The sequence below is a fragment of the Cygnus atratus genome, chromosome 3 (genome assembly GCF_013377495.2).
Source record: "Cygnus atratus isolate AKBS03 ecotype Queensland, Australia chromosome 3, CAtr_DNAZoo_HiC_assembly, whole genome shotgun sequence".
Lineage (NCBI taxonomy): Eukaryota > Metazoa > Chordata > Aves > Anseriformes > Anatidae > Cygnus > Cygnus atratus.
This window is the reverse complement of record NC_066364.1, coordinates 58945234-58972110: the sequence shown is the minus strand read 5'-3', so window position 1 is coordinate 58972110 and position 26877 is coordinate 58945234. Positions and strand designations below refer to the sequence as shown.

Genomic DNA, 26877 nt, shown 5'->3' with positions numbered 1-26877 from the left:
TCCTTCAGATTTACTTCACCAATTTTATCCCACTGTCTGCACTTATTTTTGAAAGTCATTTGTGGAAAATATTTTCATTTCGTTTCAACTACTGATAACAGCACTGGCATGAAAACACATCACTACTTCAAACATCTTTTTGCTGAAAAATAAAAAGATAAATATCAGCATTTAGTCTTTAAATAGCCCTCTAATTATAATATGGTATTCTTAAAAGAAAAATGCAAAAACTACCCTGTACAAAGCAAATAATACATACCCCATAATCACTGAATCACCAACTGCAATCACGGAAGGTGATGAGAAAGTTTTCTTTACCATCAGTATTAGGAGACGCATGATTGAATACAAAGCATGCTTCTTTCTTTAAAATTCATTGTCACTTTCCAATGAAAAGTTTCTTACACATTTGCCAGCATTAAAGCCCAAAGTCGGGGATATTAGAAGTTGCCCTCAAAACAACTGAATATTACTATGAAATGAAAATTTCCACTTTCAAGTCAGATTTACATTGGTTATTTTAACTTCAGTCAACTTGTTCTCCTTTGTATCCACACAGAATTTGTCATTATAACTTCTAAGTTATAATGGTATTATTTGACTGGTATTAAAAAGCTAAAATAAAAATGCTCTATCATGAAGAAAAATACTGTACCGATGGTTAATGTTTCAATAACATAAAATTACCAAGTACAGAAGAAACTGTCCAGTGTACTGACACAAGATGAGCTGTATCACTAGAGCTAAAGAGAACATCAAGTTCTAATGTAAGACCAGAGAAAAGGAAGCAATAGGGGACCACTCAATTCTCAGAAGTCAATACAAGATACTTGATTTGTGTATGAAACTGCTGGCTCACCATTTTCTATCCACCTTACATAAAGAGTCTGACTTCTACATTATAAACTAAAATGCGAGTGTTTCTCTGAAGTGTTTAAAGGAATCACTTTTATAAGTCAGTATTAGACCACATGATGCTGTTAAGAATTAGTGCTCTGGGGAAAGACTACAGATTAACCCACAATACCTGTTGCTTTTTATGTAAGGCAAAGAGCTACTTAGCATACTATATGCACAAAATTGCAGCAGCTGTGGAAAAACTCATCACAAACAGTGAATGAATTGCTAATTACAAACGTCAAGAAATAGCCCCTGGTAAGCTGCCCAAGCCATTTTATCCATAAGCAGTGTGACTATCGTTTTTAATTAAAATTTAGGATGAGTGTCATAGATATGCAAGAAACACCAGAGTGGTTAATCACAACCTAACAGAGTAGAGAAGTTGGAAGCTAGCCTATAAACAGATTATCAAGAAGAGAAAAATTAAGAAGTGAAACTAACAGAAATATTTTGAATTTACAGAAGAAGCAGAAAGAAGGACAGATATCAGATAAATTCAAAGAATATATTCAGTATTTTAGAAGTGATTCAATGCCATGCAGGTACGGATAGCAAAAGAAACACAAGGTAAGCATATTTTTGGAGGAAATAGAATCTGGATGATCAAAACAGCATTTACTTCGTTACTACTGTTGCTTCCTATGTGAGAAAATGTTTAATTTCTGTATGAGTAAAATCAGTCACAGTCAGGTCAAACCGTCTGTAGACAGGGAAGTAGGACAGTATGTAAAGCAGACAAATGCCAGTCTTTCTTTTCATTTAAGCCAGTGCTGCTTTAAAAAGATGTCAGACAAATTAGGAAGAATTCATATTGCACACTGTATTTGAATTCATTTCTTCCTTGATGATGAAGGTGAGATATCACCATACTTCTTGCATGACACTCTAAGCGCATTTTTTTAAAACAGCAAACCAAGGGATGTTGACAATCTCTCCAACTATCCATTGGTCTCCAATTCTTTTATTTTCAGTCTACTATTTCTTTTCAGTATTACTCTGAGTTCATAAAGTGATGTTATCATATTTATTTTCTGTATCCAGTACAGATGTGTTTCCTCCTTTGTAATTCCTTTCTTCTTGGTCAGTATTCCCAAAATTTACTCCTGGCAAGCTTATCCACAAACTAGAGAGCTCTTCTATAAGCTGCCAGCAGGAGCATCTTGTTCCTTGTTTGAGACAGGAGTGCAGAGTAGCTGCCTGGCTAGAACCATAAAATGTAATGCGGAAGCATAAACTGCAACACTAAATCCTAAACCGAGGCTATTAAAAAAGTTACTTAAACGACTCAGATGGCCTAACAGCAGAGATCAGCAAAGATATATTTTGCTTGTAACACATTCCATTCATATGGTTATTGCTCTTCCTCAGAAACATGAAGCTTGCAAATATAATGCATCTTTTCGTTGAGAATCTACGCATTTCTATATAAAAAAATAACAAGCAAACTAATTAACAAATATTAACAACTGTTCAAGTAACGTATCTCAGATTCTAATCTTGCCTATCTTAGACATTTCTTAGATCTTGCCTGTCATACATGCATATTTTAGAATGGGATGAATGACTGCAGGTGTCTCCCATTTCAGAGAGACTTGCAGAAGGTTCCTGGATGACGAAGTTAGACCTAACTTGTATGTAGCTCCATAGAAATGTAGACTGACACACCAATGTTCCGCTACTTAAAACCCATCTGTATGAGGAATTATTGGAGGAGCAAGAAACACTATCTTTTAACATATTCTTATGCTTTTATTCAGATACATTAGGTGTTTGTGGTCTGGTATTTTGATTTCTAGATTGCTACTGCTAGCTTGCAAGGATTAAGGGGAACCATAATAGCACTTCAACCTCCAACCTGGCACACAGTCCAGAGATAGGACTTCTGGCTGGAGAGAAAGTAAGAGTGTCCTGCTTGGTGCTTTCCACTAAGGAACAGTCTTCTGTTGAAGATTTCCTGCCTCAGAGACAGCACATGGGAAATCTCATATTTAACCTTCTCCGTACCAGCCATGCAGGAGAAACTTACCACAGTTTACAGGCTGAATACAGCTTGGCATGCGACAACTTTCCTTAATGTGCATATAATTTGATTTTACATTATATTACTATAAACACATTTTCTTTAAAACAGAAGTTTATAAAAATCTTAATACAAGGATCCCAAAAATATTTAAGTGGGACACATGTCAAAGGCATGTTTAACATAACAAGATGTACATAATGTTCCCTTTGAGGGTCTACTGAACATCTTTACTGTGACATAAAGAACTGATTCATCATTCAGGTGAAAGAGTATATATTGAGAAGCTCAACGTATTCTAGCATTCACTGCTATTTGGCATTCAAGGTGACATACAACAGCTGCCATGAGGTGGGTGGTCTGAAGGACTTTTTGTCGGCTTGCTGATTTATTTGCTTTAAAGAATAAACTGATCTCTGCTTTGAGAATGAAGCTTCTACCCCATTGTCACTGTCATGTCAAATTTTAACTCCTGAATACATACCCTGTGGGGGTGACATGCAGATGGAGAGAAATCTTCTGATGCAGACGTCTGTAGGCTCTGCTGAAGATAGTGGATGTTTCTCTGTAACATACTGTCAAAGCTTATTTACCTGCTGTGTGTATTGTTGCAGCTCAGCAGGTGTTTCACCTCTGTCTTTATCTATATGGAGCTTTTGTGCTTCCTATACTTTTAAACATGTTTTTAAAATGTCTAGCTACCAAGCTGATACGTGTTGTGGCACTTCTTAGCAATGGTAGTATGTAGTTCTTCATTGTGCATGGATTCCTGTTTCTCTTCTAACATTGTATCTTATCCCTTTTTAGATCTTTTCACCTTATTAGATGCATAACCCTGAAGTGTGGCCCAAACTCTAGGTAACAAAAAGTAAATACTGATGTTATATTTTCTTTGCACTTCAAGGAAAAAAAAAAAGAGAGAAGTGCTTGAGTGCATGTGCATGTAGAAAGAATCAGAGCTGGATACAGCTCTTGTCTGTATAAATTTTCAAATTTTACTGTTTCTGATGTATTAATAACAATGCATTAACTCTCCACATGTTTATTTTAATGCTCTAATTATCTATAGTCACTAAAACCCCTGTTCATGTAACATTTTAAAATATTTTAAATATTGGGTTTTTAAAAATTCAATGCAGTATAGTTTCTCCTTCTCTGAAATTAAACTTGAAGTCATTAAAACTCTGTTCCAATATAGATGTTTTCCCTCCCCTTTTGGCTTTAGATAAGTATAATTAATGTATTCAAAACCACAAAAACAAGATGCATACATTTTAGCAAGATGCGTCTACATTCATACAGGGCTGAGGGAAGCGGGGATAATAAAGCTACACTTTCTTAATGTGGTGTCAGTGAAGAACATCTATTCAAATACTCTGGCTAGAGAAAGCATGATGTAGTACTAATGTAAAAATAATTCAGAGAATTCTGCTCAGATTGTGAAAATGACAATTCCCATAAATTCTTTAGACACTGTCACACCACCACTCAGTTAAAGCCAAACAAGCATCTGATTCTTGCTTTGAATACCAGCTGATTGACTGCTGTTATAAACCATTTAATGGGACTCAAAAGACAGCTGAAAGACTGACTATCTCATTCTGAAATGTCAGTAACGAGAAAAGTTCAAGAGAGACTTAAACAAATGTTTGAAAAACACATTGTCAGTATCTATCAAATATACTACTAAACACCTTTATTTGTAATGAGTTATTTGCCAAATTCGTTAATCAGATACACATTCTAAAACAAGTATATTTGTGAATAGCTGAGCCTTAATTTCATTCAAATTAAAAAATTTATACCATGTTAAAAAATCTTGTGATTTCTCTAAGCATTTGGATGCACACAAATAACTAACTGAATGTACAAATGTGCACAGAAGACATTATATATATATATATACACAGCTATAAACATGGGACATACATAACACGAGGTAATAAATATTACATACAGAGAGAGAGATGTATAAATAAATCTCTTTTTGTTTTTGACTGATCTGGATTTTGCAATATTGTCACAAATTTAAACAGCCATCCTACAATTTTTTTCCTGCAGGCAACTACTTTCTATTTGTTTTGTAACAGTACACCTCTTCTAAATAAACGGGGCCTAAGTGCAAACAAAAACATTAACAGGAAATAATATTCAGCATTTACAAAGTGCCTGAAATGCTGAAAGTCTTGTATAAGTATTTAATAATAAATCCTCAAAACAGTCCTCTCAAAAACAGTAATGTCCCACCAGTAATGCTGTGGGAACAAGGACCACAAGGGGGACCACAAGGAGGAATAAGGCACCACAAGACACAAAGCAAGCTGTCACCAAAGCCGTACATGGAGCCCTAGAAGCAGCACTACCTTTTAATAGCAGTGCTTACGAAAAGCTGGTCAAAACTACAGAAACTTAGAGTTGGTGGTAGTTGCTCATAAACACTTTTTGTCTCCACTACAGCGTTAGTTTTGACACGGCATTAAGAATGAAACAATTCAGGTGTTGAAGAGTGCCTGAAAAACAGCAGATGAGGCACATGAACCCGGTACAGTTTTTATGATGATGAAAGCACAGTATTTGCTAAGCAAAAATGAAGTATAATGCATTGATCCCGTCAGTTACGAGCCTTAGAAAATTGGATCTTTCCATCAAAATTAGCTCTACCAGAAAAGGTGCCTGGATCAGCAGTTTTCCTTTTATTTTATGCTCATCACGCCTTTAAAGGTTTTGCAGAATTTGGGGATGGACACAGTACTTGCGTGAAGTTTTCACCTTTTTTCAGATTTCTTTGTCCTTAAGGATACATCCATCTTCAAAACCAATAGAAGTTTTCATCCTTTTAAGATCTCTTAGTCCTTTAGGATGTTATCTTCATAACAAATAGTTGTTTTAATCTTTTTTAAAGATTTCTTAGTTTTCAAGGATGAAGACACGTTTTTCCTTTAAAACCGTCTACACAAGAAAAGACTCCAGTGAAGATGTTTCTATGCAACTACTTGGGATGGCAACAGTCTTGGAAGACTTCCCTAACGTTGCATGTTTTGTTCTTTCTTTCTGAGGATACGATCATTCCTTGGTCGTGAATATTTTCATTAATAAGGTTAGTATGCTTTGGAGTGGGAGAGGTTAGATTCACTGAATGATTGTTTGTTGAAATGATTTATGGTCAATTTTTGTTATGAATATTTTTGTTTATTAGCAGAAATCTGGAAAATGTTGCAAAGTGTATGAGAAGAAATGCATCATAGTCTTTAAGTATTTTATTGTTGAGGCTCCCTGTAAAAAGATTTTTTATATTTCTTTCTTCTTGTTAGAGAATCCATACAAGAACAGATGTTTTTTTTTCCCTTGAGTATGAGTTAAGACTTTGATTTATTCAGATTTATTAAGGCTGTCCATATTCTTGTTGAAATAGAACTATTGCTCATTGACAACATGCACAACAGAGTTCTAAATTTCTATTTCTAAGGAAAAAAGGCAAACTTCACATGAACTTTCATCATGAATGTCAGTATCCCATGCCTTCCAACACCACTACATTCAACCTCTGACACGAATGCAGGAAAAAAATCCCTGAAATGTAAAAATCAAGCTGTACCAGTACAAATAAGAAAAAATATCAACTGACCTCCCAGGACCATGACCTATTCCCTGCTATAAACCTCTTTTAAGACTCAACATCTAATATGGCACATATAACGAACCAGACAAATTAGGAAAGTAAAAAATAAAATTAATATAAAAAAGCTCTTATTTTACAGTATTACTACTTGCCTGTCTTCCCATGTCATCTGGTTTCTTAAAGAACTCCAAGGTGCAGGAATGGTATCTTTCAAGATATTCCCAACACATCACACAATACATTCCTAGGTTTAAAGGGCTGACTGCATTAAGAAAAATCCTCAACATTCCTGAGTTACTTAATTTAAGAATCTTATAACTCATGTTCTTAACATAACTAACCCCAACTCCAAACTCCACTATCATCTAGTGAGAGCTAACCACCCCGGAGAGGTGGTTAATTAATTATACAGCAATTATCCCATAGTCTCTCAGTGCACAGAGTTTCCATGCACACCAACTGAAGTGCCAGCTATATACAAATAGCAAAAACAAGAAGACAAGCCTAGAATAATCACCGAGATGTGAAACTTCTGTTCATTGAAGCTGGAGGACACAAGTGTAATTTCTAGCATTGCAACGATCTAGGCAAAGTATTTGGTACAATGTTTAAAGTGTTGCTGGTACTCTGAACAGTTATCATGAAATCTGTTATATCACTGAAATTCTCTCTATATAGGAATACAGTCCGAGTAAGGTCACATCTTTGCCAAACCACACATTTCACTTAGCTTTAATAATCTAATAAGCTACTGCATCTAATCTCATTTAGTCACACAGGCTATCTTTATAATCAACAGAGAAAATTGCCTAACATACACCACAGAAAAAATGACTTTTCAGGCATATAATTTATAGGCACCTTTGATACAGGAAGAAAATGAAGATGTACTTACCAAGAAAAACAGAGGACTCACAGTAGTAGTAGCCATTGGGTTGCTTTTTTTTCAACATGGAGCAAAGATCTAAGCGATGAAGGACTTCATCTCCAAAATACTGGCTTTTAAAATCTTCATATAGGCTTGAGTCAATTTTTTTCACCTTTAAATATCAACAGAAAATTTAATCAGGCATTCTGCTAAGAGACTGAATTTTCACATTTAATTCCTACAGTTTTTGTTTTAACCGGAGGTTAAATAGAAATTTGAAATCAGAATGGAAAATTGCTTCAAAATGCAAAAAGAATACTGAAACAATAATGTGCCAAATCTTCTGTTTCAGTTAAGCAGTTATCTGCTGCAGAACTTAAACATGGAAATAGAAGTGTCATTACACCTCCTTTCTACTCATCCCTCTTCAATGTTATAGCTGTGTACAACACTACAACTGCTTTAACTTCAAGTGGTTTGCAAGAGTCTTCATGGAACATGTAACTGGAAATTATTCTCTGTCAGCACCAGGCATGTGCTCATGCATAGAAGAATCTCAAATGTTTGTCAAGGAAAGTTTTCTGTGTTTCTAAATCACCGAACAGGAAAATATGTTTCTGTGTAACCAACATGAGGCTTTTTGTCTCAGCAAATCTAAAAACTTACTTATATTTCTGAACCTTACCTATCAAAAAGACTGACTCAATTCTAATGATAAATATTAATGATTTGTAATATCAGCAGTAATATTAGTATTTTAGTGGTTTAGTGCTCCTCATTCCATCATGTTTTCAATAAAAATGATGATCTCTGTAGAAACTATATATTCTCCTTCAGTGTACTTCAACATAATGTCACTTCCTTTTTAAAAACCGTTATGGTGTGCTAAGGGATGTAAGCAATGGCCGCAGCCTGTAGCAGCTCTACCCAGAGCTCCCTCCAGCCCAGATGCTGGAGCCAGCCCAGTGCCCCAGACGCGGGGTCTCTGGTGGGGATAAGGGTTCTCTGGTGGATGGGCCAGCTGCTCTCCTCTTTGCAGATGCAAACAGTAGGGAAGCTGAGCATGCAGCCCTGAGACACAGGTACAAGCACTGAGGACATGGACATGTCTGGTGCCACAGACAAGGCACTGCCACAGGCAGCCCCCAGGGATAGGGCTGATTGGGACAGACCCCCACCCACCCCAGTGCCTGGCACGGAGATCCCACTGGGTCCAGCCGCTGACACTCCAGGCCCGCGGTGCCCACACAGCCAGTCTGACTCCAAATCTACCCACACCAGATCCCAGTATCTGGTGCCTTGTCCTTGTAGCATGTGCACAGGATTGGGAGAGAGATTACGCAGAAAGAGAGATGGTTAAGAGGCTTTAATAAGAAGACAGGACAGACTGTGGTGGTCAGCCGAAGGGCTAAAGTCAGACAAGCTCCATTTTACACACAACTGGCCACCTTTACAACCCCTTCTGTCTGTTCCTCCTTTGTTCCTCCTTGATCTCCCTCCATTGTTCATTGCCCCGTCAGTTTGCAGTCTCACTGACCTGCAAACTGGTCAGCAGGATTGCAAACACCCTGGACCCTCAAGTTTATATCCCCAACAGTTGCAAAGTTATGGTTTGCCTGCAGTTTCCTGATAGATCATTAATTAGTGAGACAGACAAGGTTTGTTTCTTGGTTTTGCCTCTGTTCGGTTTGTCTGACAGCTCTGTGTCTCCATACATTTTGTTTACATCTTTCCTTATCGTCCCATTTAACAAGGCCCTCAACCAGATGATCCTACAGAACTAAGCATTCCCACAATCCACAAACCCTAGCAATCAGAGTGACTGACCAGTTTTCGCCCTTGCTATATCTCCCAGTTATATGGTAAGGAGGTTTGTGTCTCTGTGTGTTGCTGTTGTCTGTGGCTTCCCCCTCCTTTTATTATCCCCTTCTGCACTGGAAAGGTCCTCCACCGGGTGCCCTAAAGTAGACAGATGCACTCCCCTTGCACATACCCTTACGCTATCTCAGTTCATCTGAGCATTACGTTTAATCATTTCTTGTGATGCTTCACAATTAGTCACATGCCATATGTGCTCAGTGGTGGTATTTCTACTGAGCTTTTTACTTAGATAAAATTCAGAAGCACTATGCTTGAGTAACTACCTGCACATCTGGTTCTCTTTCCCCTGAAGTCTAATTTAGTAGAGGTCAAAAACCACCTTTCCAGTTCCTTAATGTCTGAAATGATGACATCTAGTGGTGGATGTTTGTCATTTAGGGTAAACAATCACACTGGAAGACTACATGTATTCCATAGTCATTTTTATTTAAAATATGATATTCTGTGGCTAGATTGGTTCCTATGTACTAAGGTTATTTTGAAATTAAATCATCAGTTGGTGCTCTCTGGCTGACAGCTCTTTGAAATGCATTTAGACATCAATTAGTAATAAAAAAGACCTTTTCAGACAGGAGAACACTTGTCAAAATGTGGAGCCTTGAATACTCATCAAAGAAAATGAAGAAAAGATTAAGATAACCCATCCATGCTACAAGATATTTGGAAAAGCAGCCAAGGGAAAACTGAATTTGGAGCAATTTATGGAGCAGTGCTTGCAATGGTTGCAGTGAGATGCAGATGGTGAAAGGAAGGATGAACCAACGCAGGTGTGTGGCATGGTTCATTTATTTGAAAGTGTCTGGAGCAGTGGGGAAGAAAGAGAGGAGTTATTCCCATTTGGGAAAGTTGTAGATGCTGCTTACAGAGATATGCTGTACTTGGGTGCTGGATGAGGAGGAGGAGGTAGATGCCTGCGGAGGGACAGGCCTGTGCAAATGGGCCTGCAGAAGGCCAGGCTGCCTCTGTGGCAGTCACTGGCAGCGGCAGGGGCAGGCCACGGGGAGGGGGCTTGGCCCAGGGCATACCTCCCTCCTGACAGGATCAGGAGCCAAGCTCTGATCCGGAGAAGGAAGGGGAGAAAAGGGGGTGAGATCAAAGTTTTGGACTTCATGAAGTAGCAGCAGCTGAGAGGAGCTGCCCGCCTGTGAGTGAGGAGGGTGAGTAGCAGGCAGGGAGAGGGCTGGAGGCAGGGAGCTGACAGTGACTTCGGCCTCTGTAGGGGGAAACTGGTGAGTGTACTTTACTGTATTCACGGGTATTTGGGCACACATATAGTAAAGCTGCATCTCTGAAATACTGGATACAAATCAGAGAGTTGCTGAGGTTGGGCAGGACCTGTGGCAATCCCCCAGTCCACTCCCAGCTCGAAGCAGGATCACCTGCAGCAGCTGGGCCGTGTCCAGTCAGGGTCTGAGTATCGCCAAAGCTGGACACCCCACAACCTCTCTGACAACCTGTTACAGTGTTTGATCACCCTCACAGTGAAAGTTTGTTTGTTTTTTCATGTTTAAGTGGAATTTCCTGTACTTTTTGTGTCTACTGCCTCCTGCCAGTCAGTGAGTACCACTGAGGAGGATCTGGCTCTGTCTTCTGCGCTCCCCCCATCAGGTATTTATACACTGTGGTAAGAGCCCTCCTTGAGCCCTCTCCAGCCTAAACAATCCCAGATCTGTTGGCCTCTCACATGTGAGTTGCTCCAGTCCCTTAACCATCAGCACATGGCTGACAGCAAGTTTTTACCTTCTATAGTGTTATTTCTATAGCTTATTATGGAAACAGGATATACAGCAGGCTATTAGATACCTGCTGGGATTACATATTAGATATGAGATGAGATTAATCACAATCTACACAACCTGAAGATAGACAGGACCTATTATGTTTGAGCTTTCAAGCTCAGTACCTAAAGGTGGTTTGGAGTTTCTCCAGCTATGGCTTGTAACACCAAGTCAGTAGTAGAAGGGTTCAAAGAGCATTATGAGGGGTTTGAAGGGTGTGATTGTACTTAACGATATGAAGAAAAACTATAAAACTATTCCAACATTGCTAGTAGTAGCTCAGCTACAGCTTGCTTAGAATCAAGATGCATCTGTAGCTATTGGCTGCATCTTTTCACTGGAACTGTTAACATCTGTCTTTAATTACTGGTAGCATGTTACTTTCTCCAGGGTTGGAAGAATAAGTGTTAACTTGGTGTTGTCAATTACAGTTAGTTCCCAGGACTGTTAGGATGAGTCGTGAATAAAAATTTTGTTCACCAACAGAATGAGTTCCACATCAACCACAAGTTGTCCCTTGCCATCACTGCTTGTGCCCGAACAAGAGGACCAGGAGTGTTCTGAGACGCATATGTCTGTTTTGTGGTACGCAGGGCAGTTTGCAGTTACTTACTACGATACAGAAGACTGCTCAGTTTACTTCATGCCTGACACACCTGATAATGAAGACCTTGACCTACTGCAAAAAGTAATTGAGGAAGTTCATCCTCAATGCATAGTGACAAGTGCAAAACAGGACCAGAATATTGCCAAATTCCTGACCGACCTAACAGCTAGTGATAGTGATAAAGACATGGGAAAACCAGAAATTGTCTTGTTTCCTAACACAGACTTTGGCCTAGAAGTCAGCAAACAACGGATCCTATCTAGGCAATTTCCATTCATCCCATCCCATATGACTGCAACAGAGAAAATTCTCTACTTGTCCTCAGTCATCCCTTTTGAGAGCCCACTCGTTATAAGAGCTCTAGGGGGGCTCCTTAAGTTCCTAGACAGGAGAAGGGTTGGAATTGAGCTAGAAGAAAGCAGTGTTGTTGTTCCTATTTTGGCCTTTAAAAAGTTTGTGCTGTCGGATACTGTGAATATGGACCAAGACGCTTACTGTGTCCTACAGATATTTAAAAGTGATATCCATCCTTCTGTGTACAAGCTGTCTAGTGGATTAAAAGAAGGATTCAGTTTATATGGGATTTTAAACCGCTGCAGGTGCAAATGGGGAGAAAAACTGCTGAAGCTGTGGCTTACACGACCTACTCGGAACTTGACAGAGCTAAATAAACGGCTGGATGTTATCCACTTCTTCCTGCTGGCTCAGAACCATGAAACAGTTCTCACCCTTCAAGACTGTCTCAGGAATATAAAAAATGTACCTCTTATTCTAAAAAGAATGACACTTTCCCATACAAAAGTTAGTGACTGGCAAGCTCTCTATAAGACACTGTATAGCGCAGTGTGCCTTAGAGACACGTGCCGTTCTCTGCCCAGTAACATTGAACTCTTTCAGACTATTTCACGTGTCTTCACTGATGATCTGCACTACATTGCCAGTCTCATCAGCAAAGTGGTGGACTTTGAAGGCAGCATCTCAGAGAACCGCTTCACTGTTAGACCTAACGTGGATCCCACCATTGACGAAAAGAAACGAAGGCTCATGGGACTGTCAGACTTCCTTACAGAAGTGGCACGAAAAGAACTGGAAACCTTGGACGATCATATTCCTTCCTGTTGTGTGATCTACATTCCTCTGATTGGGTTCCTTCTCTCCATTCCACGGCTACCAACTATGGTGGATAAAAGTGACTTTGAAATCGAAGGCTTGGACTTCATGTTTTTGTCAGAGGATAAACTGCATTACAGAAGCGCGAGGACTAAGGAGCTAGACAGCCTGCTGGGTGACTTGCACTGTGAGATAAGAGACCAGGAAACACTAATTATGCACCAGCTGCAGACAAAGATCTTGGAGAAGTCTGAAGTGCTTAGCAGCGTGATCGAGTACACTGCACACCTTGATGTGCTGCTGGCTTTGGCAGTGATGGCCCGGGAGAACTCCTACTGCCGGCCGCGCTTTACTCACCGCCACGGCTTCCACATCAAGGATGGCAGACATCCGCTCATGGAACTGTGCGCAAAGACTTTTGTGGCCAATTCTGTGAACAGTGGTGAGGCTGCCAGACGAATAAAGATCATCACAGGGCCCAACTCATCTGGAAAGAGTGTCTACTTAAAGCAAGTAGGTCTTATAATATTTATGGCTCTGATTGGCAGTTATGTCCCTGCAGCAGAGGCAGAGATTGGAGCAATTGACGGGATTTACACAAGAATCCACAGTAGGGAATCTGTTTCTGTAGGGCTCTCCACTTTCATGATTGATCTTAACCAGGTTGCCAAGGCTGTAAACAATGCTACAGAGAGGTCCTTGGTGCTTATTGATGAGTTTGGTAAAGGGACCAACACACTGGATGGGCTGTCCCTTCTGGCTGCTGTGCTGAGGTACTGGATCAGTCAAGGAACCCGCTGTCCGCAGGTCTTTGTCTCCACAAATTTTCACAGTTTAATGCAGCTAGAACTCCTGCCTGCCACGCCTCTTCTGGAGTACCTGACCATGGAGACCCACCAAGATGGAGACGAGTTGGTATTTTTCTATCAGATCAAACAAGGCGTGTCCACCGTCAGTCATGCTGCCAACATTGCTGCATTAGCTGGAATGCCAGCCAAAATTATTGAAAGAGGAGTGGAAGTATCAGAACTGATTCGCAATGGAAAAGCTATCAAACGTATTGATCATCCTTCAAAAGGAGACCAGATGGAAAAATGCAAGTCTGTTGTGGAAAAGTTTCTTTGTCTAGACCTTGATGATCCCCATCTGGACTTAGAAGAGTTCATGCGTAAAGAGGTGCTGCCTTCTGCAGCCTCAGTTCTGTAACAGGGCTTTGTGTAAAAGCATGAATTACATGGTATCTACCACGTTCAGTAGGACAGTTTGGTAATTTACGCAATGATGACAATGACTAACACCTCACACTACATTTCACTTGTAAAAAAACTGTCTGTAGTGTACGTCCTTTCTTGTTTAAAACAAGTATTGAAGTTAGGCATCTCTGCAATATGGTCTATGATATGAAAACAAGAAGACTGAACAAAGAGAATTCAAGAATCTCTTTCACCTGTTGGATTACACAGTTTGTGCTTTTCGAGCCCCTGTTGTTAGATCCCCAGACTGAAAAAAATACTGTAGAAAATCACAAAATATTTCTGCTGGTCTCATGAGACTGTACAAGCAAAGTGTTTATTGTTTTGTGTTTGTGTCAAAGAGATTGTTTCAGCTATTTTAGGATCAGCATCAAAAGATTACAAATAAGTGCCTCAGACTCCCAGATCAGCAAGTAACAGTTGTCGCAATACAAACCTCTGAAGTAAAGGCTGATTAATGGAAATATAGAGAGGGATTTAATGAGCTCTGTGGCTTTTCTTAAAACAGCATTTCTGGCTAAAATGCCAGAGATCCCAAGAGTTGCTATAAAAAGAATGCTGGAAGTCAGAATCAACAGGGACTGATTACAGGGGAAGCGCTTTGGTTTTACTGAGAATCACTCTCTTCTCCTCAGGTCCTATATGGTGAGACTACTATCTATAGGACTTGTAGGACTATTGTAAGACTACTATCTATACTGTATGAGTATAAATAAAAACAAAATTACAAGTCTAGGAAATGGAAAACTGCACTAGGGATGTACGACAGAAACTAACATTTTATAGTCTATTTTAAAGTATTGAGTAAAAGTTATGGTTAAGGGAATAATACCAGAACCATAGCATTCCCTTTCACTTCTGTCAGTGCAAACGATCTTTACTGAACACAGCATTTGATGAATTAGTATGCCAAAAATATTCATGAACAAATTAATGAAGCAGCAGACGTGATATCTAAGTACCACAGAAGTAATAACCTTCCCTGCAATGGGCTAAGCGCCTGAGATTCCTTATCTAAGAGTAAGACAGAAAAGACATCATATTTCTAACCAATTGTCTGACTGCCAAAACTGGCTATAACTGCTTACAATATGGCTCATAAAAAACATCAGCAGATATATTACATCTCTCTTCAGTTGTATCTGATTTCAAGAACCAAAAATATTAGTCACATACAGTGAGAGAAAAAATACATGAGAAAAAAATAATTATCTTCATACTATCAGTATTAAACATCTTATTTGTTTTGTATGTCTCACTGAAGATAGCAAAAAGACAAATGTGTCCACCAAAAGATGTGGATTCAGAAACACTGCTTTGGTTTTGATTCAGTGCAGAATTTCTTCCTTTATGATGTGCTTTAGTATTACAAAATAAGTAACTTTTGTTATCTCTAATGAAACCAGGATAGTGACAAAAGTTTAACATAATTCACACTAAAAATACACGAGTAAATGACTGAATCATGCAGTTGCTGCTATCGTCAGTGCAATCATAATAATACCGTCTGCAAGATAATATCTAACATATTGGCAACATTACCATTGAAATTGAACGGTAGCAGTGTACAGGCCATGCAGAACTCTTACAAGTGTTTTAGATACAAAAGGATTTTTCTCAGTAATATATTTTACTAATTATACATGCAGCACTCTAAATATGTACTATATATTAAATATTCATACAGGGTATTTTTTGAATACTTCCTTGTCAGCCTCTGTCTAGGCTAAGGATACACTGCTTACTAACCAAGTAGATGCCATCTGAGCAGTTTAGCTGTCAGTCATCTACTTACAAAATCCATTTCACCGTATCTGCAGTTCTGGCAGCACTATGTATCAAAGGATCTCCAGATGTCATACAGCGTTTATCTAATGTGCCTCACACCACTCCCTGAAATAAACAGCAGTCTGGGTGAATGAAAAAGAGAAGTTGTGACTGACCTACAGCAACATAGCAGGCTCGTACGGGAAGCAGGAATAGGAATGTTTTCTTTAAGAAAACATTCTTAAGAATTGTGCCTTCTTAATTTTCAGTGGCAAGTGGGGAAGTTTTCAGTGGCACATGAGATTTTGGAACTGTCAAATCGAGTCGTGAGTTGCTCCCACTTCTGAGCAGTTAAGAAGGTTCTTTAACCTGAAAAGCTAAGAGTGCTCAGATAGCTCTTTCCTCACAGACTTTATCTGAAATTTTTACCCTATTAACTTATATTTCCAAGGATTTTTCTTCTTCTTTTTGCATTTACCATTTAGTCTGTTCTTAGCTTAATGCTGTGACCTCAAAGTGGAAAGCTGTTTTCTTTTATTAATTCTGTATTCTCACACTCTTTTCTTTCTAAATACCAGTAACAACTAGGGAAAGTTAAAATACTTTTCAGAATATATGCATCTCTAAATGCGTTTATCTATATTAAGCATTGAAGAATTTTTTTTTTCCAAAAGGAAATGTTGGTGGAACTCAGATGTCATTATTAGGAGGGTGTCTTAAGGTACCGCTTCAAATTAGAAAACATACATTTTAAAAATATTTACATAGTTATGGAGCTGTAGCTGTGAACTATAGTCAACTACTTCATTCTATTTGCTCTTTTACATGTTTTCATGCAAATTTCATCCACCATTTCTCGTTTCTCCAACCCCATTTCTTGTTTTTCATACTGTTGAATGATCGGAGAATGCAATTAAACATTACGTTAAAATGTTCTACAAAACAGGTTTTCCTTTTGTGCTTCATATGTTTGTATTTATTGTTTTCAGTAAATGCATGAAACTGTCTTACTGAATTCATAGACAATGCAACTAGAAATAATGGTTATGATGCTTATGACAGACAGTGGATTGACAGAGAAAAACTCCTGTTAAAATAATTTACAGATTTTTAATACATAATATCTTTCCAAACAGTATATCTTTAGAATACTATATGCATTATCCAGTATTGTGGAGGACTAAGGAAGATGATTTGGAATGACACTGACCTGGTTCTGTCAGTAGCCATGAATATCAGAACACAGAAAATATGTATCCTGGCCAATAGTTCGTGAAAGGTAGATAAACATTAAAATAATAAAAAATAGCTATAAAAAAAGGAAAACAGAATGGAAAATAAAAAAAGCACCCTGGTTATCTGAGAGGTTTTAACAAAACAGTTAAATTAATATTCTAGAAGAGCTGTACTTTTAAAAGCAGCTGTTAATACAAGCAAAAGCTTAATTGAACTTACAATTTTGAGAGCTATAACATACCACCTACAACCTGTGGACAAGTCCTTATTTCTGTTTCAGAGCAGATAGGTGTTATGTCTTTGAAGTTTCTTGATGTATCTCAGAACTCACTCCATTCTTCCAAATGATTTCACAATACTACTTAATTAAAATTTGCACTTTATTATTTTTTAGGTTTTTTTTCTAATGAAAATTTTAAAGTATTTTTCTTTAATGGTTGCAAACAAAATATTTATACTGTATACTTTTTAGTTCTTATTTAAAAAAAAATATTTATTCTGAAAATTATTTTCCTGGTCAATATTGAAGGGTGACATAAAACATTCTATGCTATGTCAGCAAAGAAATTTTATGGAGATATACCTTATGTTAAATACTATATTACTGATAAACTAGTGTGAAATAAAACCCTAGATATACTAGTACTGAGTCTAGGTACTTCTCATTACAGTTACTGTAACTTGTATGTATTTGTCTATTTTTTCTTGTCAAAAAAGCTAATAAATGTTCAAGAAATATATACCTGCAAGAAAGAATATAAATGCTGCGTTTCTTCACTACCCTGGAATTCACCAAAGCATATTCAATTGAGAGAAGTGACAGTCTGCATATTATGCATCATCTAAATACAAATTCTACTGTTTGTTTGCTTACTTTCTCTCATACAGTAACAAAACAACAATATTCAAACAAACCGCATACAAATACTGTGACAGCATGTATAAATATATAATCTATACCCTAATACTAATTCTGTAATTTTGAGCAAGTACTTACATCCTTTGGCTTTGCGTAGTTTCACGGAAGAAAACAGACCATGACTTTACTGTATTGAGAATGTCAAGTTTATTGACCTGCAGTACAGTACAGGACTGCTGTTTACACGGTAGATGTACTAACTCTTTTTTCTAAAATATCAGTATTTTAAAGTCTTACTTCTTCAGCTGGTTACAAAGACATAATAACTATGATGCTACAGCATAAGCAACTCCTGTGTTTGTCTCCAAATTAAGCTTTCTAGATTGCTGCTGAGCTATGTGAAATGTGAGCTCACCTCCTTACGTAGCTGTGTTGATTTTGACAACTTCATGAAAGTCAGATGGGGTTTAAAAGCTCTTCCTTCTCCTGCCAAGATGCCTTTTTCTTGAAATATCTTCTTCATAGTCTCTGAGGCGGGAAGAAAAGTATAGAGGAACTCAGATACTAGATGACAGAATGTTTAAAATGTGCAACTGTAGCATGAGTCACAGCCACACCACATTAAAAGCAAAACCAAAAAACAACCAAGAGTACTATCAGGCAGAGAGATCTTCTAGTTAGCTTCAAAGGTGCATATTATTCCAAATGAAAATATTCTTGCATTTGCAGTTAATATGGGTCACAAATTTGGCTTTATTAAAATAATGGCAATTAAAAAGATGTTCATGCTGTCCGCTTCTGCTATCAAATTAGGAACTTCACAATAAAACGGTTCAGGAGTTACTCCCACTGAAAAAATTTTGCAAACTTCAGGAAAACTCTGAGTATATAATGGAAATTTCCCTCTTCAAAAACACTGTTCTGTGGCAAGCTCTACTCTCTGTATTTGGGTAATCTCCCACTTAGACCAAAGGAAATCTGAAATTGGAAGCTATAAAATCTGGTGCTGAGCTGCCATTTACATGGCAGAGTTTGAGGACATATCAAGTATACTGAAGTTGGATGATTTTTCTTATGTTTTCCTTAAGCTTCACTTGCCTTTGAAGCTCACTTCCTATTTTTAAAGTACGCTTTCACCTATCTACACCAAAGGCCTAAGCAACTCTACTACATAGACCTAGCTTACTATTTTGCAGCTTATCTGCCCAATACAGTACTTCCTTTCTTGGAAGTAAATTTCAGTGTCATTTTTGAACTATGTTTCATTTTTTACCTGAAATACTTTACATGAAAAATATCTGCTGTAATTTTGAAAAGAAATGTTTTAGATAAAAATTAATAAAACCTGTGGCAAAAATAATAATGGTAAGTAGACTATTTCTGTTACAGAGAAACAGAAAAACTGTAAAGTTTTTTCCTTCTTTGCAAATACAACTTACACTGTTTCTCTAGCTCTAAGTCTAGTTGACTCACACTGTCCTTGAGCTAAATTCAGAATAGGGAAAAAAATCAATCCTATCACATGAATTTAATCAGCCCTTACTATAATGACGTGTTTGCATTAAAGTGTATTATTTTTTGGCTAGATGTTTCAGCTGTAATGGAAAGAAACAGTGCATTACTCTCTCGCCTGGAAGGAAATGCGTTACACTGGGAAGTGAACAGCGAAGACGGGTGGAAAAAAAAAAGGGATGGCCCAAGGAAGAGGAATTCAGGCATGTAAAGTTGGTTAGCCTAAGTCTGCCAGCTCACGCTCTGTCGTTCCAGAGTCCTTACTCTTACCTTGTTTTTAATTGCTTCAGTGAGGTATTTGTGAGGTAGTTGGAAATCACACATAAAAAGAGATTTTACAAGCTTGTGCATTACTTCACAACAGAAGAGTTCTAAAAGAATCTCAGATTATCCTCCTCAGACCTGGAGATCAAAATTCACTTCTTGTTCTCTGCTGCGTACGATTTATAAACCTAGGCTCCACAGCCTATGCAGCTGAGGCTGGGATTTTGAAAGATGCCAAGGAAATCAAAGACCCAAACGGCACTTCCTAGAGAAGCCCACTTGAAGATTCTCTTTCAAATTTCATTCTCCACTTAAAAGATGCTGATGCATTTTACAAAGAAAAAAAAAAAGTATACCCTTTTTTTTCTACCTCACAGAAAGCTGAAAGGTCAGTAGGATTAAAAACCATGAAGCATCTAGACAATGGTAACAGGATCACATTCCCATCACAAACACTGAAAGTGACCTACTAGAAGACAAAATTTTGCCTTTTACCAGTAGAGCAGAATATATAATGCATCAAAACTATTTTGCCTCTCTCTTCTGCCAAACAGAAGTCTTAAAACAGTAAAGCTGATATACTTCAATTGAACACAGACAAAAAGTTATACAGAACTCATGAAGCTCTTTCAGTCCTTCGCTGAAGCTAGTATTAGGCCTCTGCTGGAAAACTGAACAGCTGGGCAGAAGAGAATTTGGTTGTATGACAAAGTGAATTTTCAGCACTGAAACCACCTTCTTCCACAGCTAAATAAATTCAGGCAAATCCGCAATACACTGTTCAAAACACAAGTAACAACACATGCTATAAACAGTCACTTGCCTCCGAGGTAGTCAGTGCATTTAGATTTGTTTTCAGTCTTTTGTTTTTATTTTCCACTCATTTATCATCTACATTTATTTCCTGCAATTATTACTATACTACCCATTAATATACAACACTCTAGGAGTCAATGGACTAAACAATCATTTTCTGATTACAACTTTCGTGATAAACATTGAGAAAACAGAGGTGAAGAAGAGCACCAACATTTATTTTTTGAGTGCATGGTTTCAAATTCAGCTGCAAGATTCCTCTCTCTGCAGGACATACGTATACGTGGCACGTAACACAGAAGAAGGTGAAGGTGTGATACAGCCCAAGACATGAGGCACAAAACTGATCTAGACTTCATTTGCACAAATGATACAAACCTGTTATGTTGGATGTCGTTATGCTTTCCTCTGGTTTTATTCCTCTATTTACAAGATAGGATTATATAAAAGTGCATATACGTGCATATATATACACATGCATATAATATAGAATCACAGGTGGAAAGGGACCTCTGGAGGCCATCTGGTCCAAATCACCCAGAGCAGGGTGCCCAGGACCACATCCAGGCAGCTTCTGAAGATCTCCCAGGAGGGAGACTCCACAGCCTCTCTGGGCAACCTGCGCCAGTGCTCAGTAAAGAAATGTTTCCTGATGTTCAGCCCAAACCTCCTGGGTTTCAGTTTATGTCCATTTCCTTCCTTCCCCTTTTTCTTCCCCCCCTCCCTCCCTCTCCATATGTACGTATATATATATACAGGCATCTGTAGATCCACAGATATCTAGATCTATATATCTAGGTCTACTGTATATCTATAGCTATACATACATGCCTACATGTAAATACAGCTTACCTACTTGTTTATTTTGTGTCTGCAGGAAACATTTCTAAATTTGCACTAAATCCCCGCTAAACTATTGTGGAGCTGTGCACACAAATGCTATTGAACAACAGATTAACATATCAAAAGAGAAGACTATAAATAAATGTTTGCTGCTTCTTCAAATTGAGATACAGAAGTTCAAATCCAGTCATTTAGTAATGCTGTGCATGTATTTCTATGCTTCAGATAGCCTCTTATTTTCTGATGTTGGTAGCTGAGTAAGTGCTGAATAAAGCGTTACATTTATTTAAAACTGAAATGATCTGTAACAAACCCATTTTCTGGTCCCTTTCTTTCGTTCCCTTAACAGCATCATTTGGGGACTCATCGACTTTGATGTTCCAGCAAAGGATTAGTCTTGTTAAAAAAAAGTTCATGCTACCGTCTGATACTCTGTCTCATGGATTGTAGCTTTTTTCCCCTAAAAAGCTCAATTCTTTCTGCTACCATGTCTTATGGCCAGCATGTTTTATCTCTCACCTCTGCAATTAATATCTGTAGTGGTGAAGACTGGCACATCTAGGGGTCTCTCCGTAACTCCTTTAAGAGCTCAGCGTCAGACCAGTGGTTTGCCCCAACACATCTGATCATGGGACTTTAAACACAGCAGTTTCAACAGTGTAAAATGATCCTATGGTATATAATGTGTGTTACAGCTGGACAGCAGGGCACCTTCACTTTATATTGCTGAACGGCAACCACATGGCCTGGGTATCTTTGCTTTGTGCTAAATAAACCAACTTTACTTGCTATCTGCTTCTATTCATCTTCCTAAATTCATCTTTTTTCCTACCTGGGAATTCTAGTAAAGAAAACACATAATGAAAAACTGGGAGAAAGTAGAAAACATGGATTTACAGAGAGATTGTCGTTTTAAATGTGATTGATTTGCACGTGTATGTGTGTCCACATGCTCCTATGGTCATCAGACATAACCTTCTAACACAGCTTTGTCATGGCATAGACTGGCTCAAGAGATTGGCCACAGTGGCTGGCACTACAAATAGCTCCAGTTTTGTAGTATTTGACACTTAAGGAAAGCGTGACATTCTACTGGTTAAGGTGAGTTACAGACATAACTACCAAAGTGTTCCCCCCCTTAAAGATAAAGAAAACAGAAAGAAATCTGAGGAGATGGGCAATGTGTGTGTGCGCGTCTCAGGGAAGAAACAAAGGGAAACGTTATCCTGAGAGTACAGGAAGGGTAAAAGATAATGCAATGCTATTAATATCCACGCAGCCCTTTGAAGAGGTGGTTACAAGGAGGGTCTTAAAAGAACAGGGGAAGGAAGCATGGATATTGTGGGCAAGAGAAAGCTTACGGGACAGCATGAAAGTCGATTTGAAGACTAAACAAGTGTATGAAGGTTAAACTCCGTGATGGAGATTACCCAAACTGAAGTAAATTAGAAAGGCCAGTTATATGAATGATAGACAGATTGGTCTTAACAGATAAGGATCTGCCATATTTACCCCAGACTTCAACATTACTAGCTGGACTAGAAAACAAAACAGAATCTGTGTTTTCCCTTATTAATTTCAGGCTGACCGATGTTTGCAGCTTCAAAGTATACCCTTGAAAAATTAAGGCTATTTTTACATGCTCAATGACTTCCTGGAACAAATTTTTGGACAGCTTTCAGAGCATCTTTCAGGCAATTTGAAGTACTCTGCAATACCATTTAGTACGTTATTTTTATAATGTCAAAATTACTGAAATGTCATCTGCATCTCTTACATTGGATGTGGCTGAATCCATTAGACAATTGTTTTCCCATAATTAGACTTGAAATGTGATATATGAAGCTCACTCAGAACAGCTACATACTGGAAAGGCCCAAAACTTAAACAGCTAGATCAATACAGAATGATTCATACAAGAGCTGCACATTGAGCAATATTCCATAAGTAAGTAGCAAGTAGCTTTATTTTCCAAGATTTCATTAAATATGAAAAACTACTATGTACACACATTTTCTTCCAGTCTATTAATTTTTGCTTGTACCTCAATTAAAAGATTTAGAATTTAGAAACAGCATTTTGTCTCTTTATTGAAACATTTCTGACTATACACTCAAAGCTGAAGACAGAGAGGAAGCTAAGCATAGCTAACTTACGATTATAACTTTAGCATGTCATGTTAAAATTGTTAAGTTCTTCAGTTGTTTGTTTGTATTTAAGAGTATTTTAAGAGTATAGAGTGTTGGCTACCAATTGGCAGAAGTTTGGTTTTTACAAAGACGCTTTTTAGTTATCCTTACTTTTTGTAATAGTACTGAGCATAACACACAAAGCCTCACAAGGCCCAATATCTAAGCCAACAAAGAAATCTACACCAACCACTTCAGATGGTAAGATTTTTCACAACCTCATCTATAAATCATGAGAAGTGAGTACCAAGCGATAAAAAAATTACTTCAGAAATCACTTTATCCTTGGAACATATAGTCAAACACTGCACCAAGCACCAATCTCTCTACCGCCTTACCGCTAAGACCCTTAACAGGGTAAGGAAGGACTGTGTCAGACTGACGAGTGACCCTAGCTACTGTCAGACAAGAGCTATTGACTCATGAACAGCTCGGCAATACTCAATTTCTGGAATGGAAAAAAATGGTGGTTAAACCAGGGTCAGTCACTACCTGATGTGCTTTTGTCTCCAGAATATAAGAAAAGGAAGGACCTTATTTCTCGTTTCTCTGTATGAAAAGTGGCTGTTTTTACTCCCCATCATCCCTAGAATTTCTCCTCAAATATTCATTCAGCTTTGCACTGTGCCAGCAGGCAAACCACAGTCAAGATGTTTCCCAATGGTTCTTCATGGTTACTTGGTTATGTATTGTTTAGGCTTTTCTACAGTGAGTTGTCACCATACATACAATACCACTATCATGTATCAGCGAGCAATATGGTTCTTTCAACCACGTATCATCAATATTTGTGGCTTTTTCTCTTTCACCCCATTGTTACACAGGAGCATAGATTAAAAACGTGCTCATTCATATGGTAGGATCCAAGGAACACCTGGACCAAGCAATCCACACTTTGTGCACAGGTGCCAATGTGTAAGGTAAGCCTTACAAGACAGTGATAGTATGAAGGCTCAAAGTGCTAGACTGAAATAGAAACTTATGTCAGATTTCTTGATAAAACTCAATTCTCCTCAAAAACATATCATATTGCTTCATTTTAATAAGGTGTTTATTACAGTGACTGTTATTCTGTGTTTGGTAGTGCTGTACACAAAATAATGTAAATGAAAACCCAAAAGCATTTGCTGTCCTTGTTTTCAAAGGACCGTGGGACTCAACATTTTCAGCATTAAAGAACCAACGTGGAGATCACTGAAAGGTATTTTAGAGAAGTGAAGGCAATGAACATAGTGAACAGCACATCCAGTTTCATTAAACAATAGCGCAGTGCTCAGCAGCCTTTACCCAGATAATTGTTTGTGTTCAGGCAACATCAGAGGGATGTTAACAATTAAAACTATCTCACAATAAACCATCAAGGAGAAATTAATATGCAGATTGAGAGCCTGCCAGTTAGTTTCATATATGTCACAGTTAAAGTGACAATAAAAGTCACAATGACATTAAAGTGCAAAGAAAAGAAACTATGCAAACTGTAGATATTTCAATCTCCCTAGTACTTAAATAAATTACTTGGAACAACTGAAAACTTTGCTTCCAGTCCCACCTGACTACACAACAGCAAATCAGAGATTACCTGGTCTGTAAATGCCAACAAACCTCTGGGAGATAAACCTTCTCCTTGCCTTACAAACAGATCCTCCACTCATCCCTGCCAACCTGTCTTCCTTTCCAGTAAAACCTCATTCTTCCCCTTGTTAACTGCCTTCTCTGTACCTCCCTGAAAAAAACATTATTATAGAGCCAAATCAAACTGAAAAGACTTTTTTTTTCCATTTTTTCGGCCTCCTTCCACACAGTTGGACCCAAATTTTAAGACCTCGTGTGAAGTATAAGCACCGTAGAGCCGAAGGGCAAGAAAGGCCCAGTGCGGCGCCCCAGAGCCAGGCCCCGGCCCGGCCCAATGCTCCTCATACCCACGTCAGCCTCTTCTGCTGGTCACAGCATTCGTAGCCCACTGCAGCTAATGAAGTATCCAGCTCAAGAGCTTATCAGTATTTTGTAACTATTACCTATTGGAAGTACAAACTCTTAATATTAACTGGTATTAAACTAGGCCTTAATGGTAATTGTTTATCTTCACTAAAATGTTTGTGCCTGTTGCCAGCATTTGTCTGGTCAAGGCACCTAAAACGAAGAAAACTGTTGTGTAGCACAAAGCTTAGTTAGAAAAATAAGGCATGCGGAAAACTACATATCATCAAAAGGCATGAACAATGCTCAACACTACCAGCAGGGAGGTGTCTTGGCTCTTGTAATAAAATCAGCAAAAACACTTGTATTTTTCTGATGTTTATATTCATCGCACAATTCAGTATATATGTATTTGCTGACACAGATGATTATATTAAGATAGAAAAACATTGCCGGTTACTTTCAACTTTACAGCATGATTCCCTTTGTGCTGTGCATGAACTGAGTTTCTACACAGACCTACGAAGTTCTGCTGCAGACGCTCACAGGGACTACAGCTAACATGGGCACGTGGATTAGAAGAAAATCTAACCCACCACAGCAGGGTATTTCCAATACAATTGTTAGGGATTTGGACTAGCAGCTTTTTGTTCACTTTGTACAAATGAGTCATTTTAATGGAAAATTACAACAGTTTTGAGTTTGCAATTTTTACAGAATCACAGAATCATCTAGGTTGGAAGAGACCTCCAAGATCACCGAGTCCAACCTCTGACCTAACGCTAACTCTACATCGTATGACACGACTTAAGAGTAACTGACAAGAGGCAAAATTCATTTATCTTAGCTTCAGCCATCTGGAACTGAAGTGAACCAAATTAACTGAATTAAACTATTTCTCTAGGCTCTCACCCTAAAACAGATGCTAAATATTGTGGTTACATAATCTTTAAAGAAGTGCATAAACCGTCATCCTTCCCAAAACAGGCTGCTTCTTTCTAGCCCCATGCCAGCCACCACTCCTGTCCTTTGTGCTGACAGTCATGCATCTTTTCAGTAAACTGCACTGGGAAACTGAATGGGTTAAAGTTACCTGGCAAAGGACAAATGTTTAATTTAACTACGTCTGAATTCACTGTGTGGTTGCAGAAATCCCCAGCACAACGGGGATAAAGGCTGCTTTGGTATGGTGGCAATGCCAACTTAAGCTTGAGTAAAGCTGTAATGTATGTAAAGCAACTGACAGGCAGTGTGACTTGCTCTCCATTTCTCTCTCTAGTAGCAACAGTTAGGAAAACCAATTTAGTGAGATTAGACTAAATGTCATTTTTAGAAAACTACAGTGACAGGAAGTGACTACTTGTCTTCCTTCTGTAATTATAATTAAAATAAAATATTTAATCCAACAAATCAGTATTTATTAAAAAAAAGAAAGGAT

General features: G+C 38.2%; 2 protein-coding genes across 4 annotated transcripts in view; one reads left to right on the top strand and one right to left on the bottom strand.

Annotated features, from left to right (window-relative positions):
* Positions 1–26877, bottom strand: part of AKAP7 (A-kinase anchoring protein 7) — a 90314-nt gene that overhangs the window by 42875 nt on the left and 20562 nt on the right. For all 3 annotated transcript variants that reach the window (XR_004777471.2, XM_035538937.2, XM_035538939.2), the window contains exons 6-7: positions 18314–18426; positions 7435–7579 (exon numbers count right to left, since the gene is read on the bottom strand). Coding sequence is in view for 2 of the 3 variants with exons in the window: in XM_035538937.2 (XP_035394830.1) it covers positions 7435–7579; positions 18314–18426 (258 nt within the window). In the remaining variant the exon portion in view is untranslated. The remainder of the gene's footprint in view (positions 1–7434; positions 7580–18313; positions 18427–26877) is intronic.
* Positions 11554–13989, top strand: MSH5 (mutS homolog 5). The gene has a single exon (XM_035538936.1). It carries the CDS (start codon positions 11554–11556, stop codon positions 13987–13989), a length of 2436 nt encoding a protein of 811 aa, XP_035394829.1.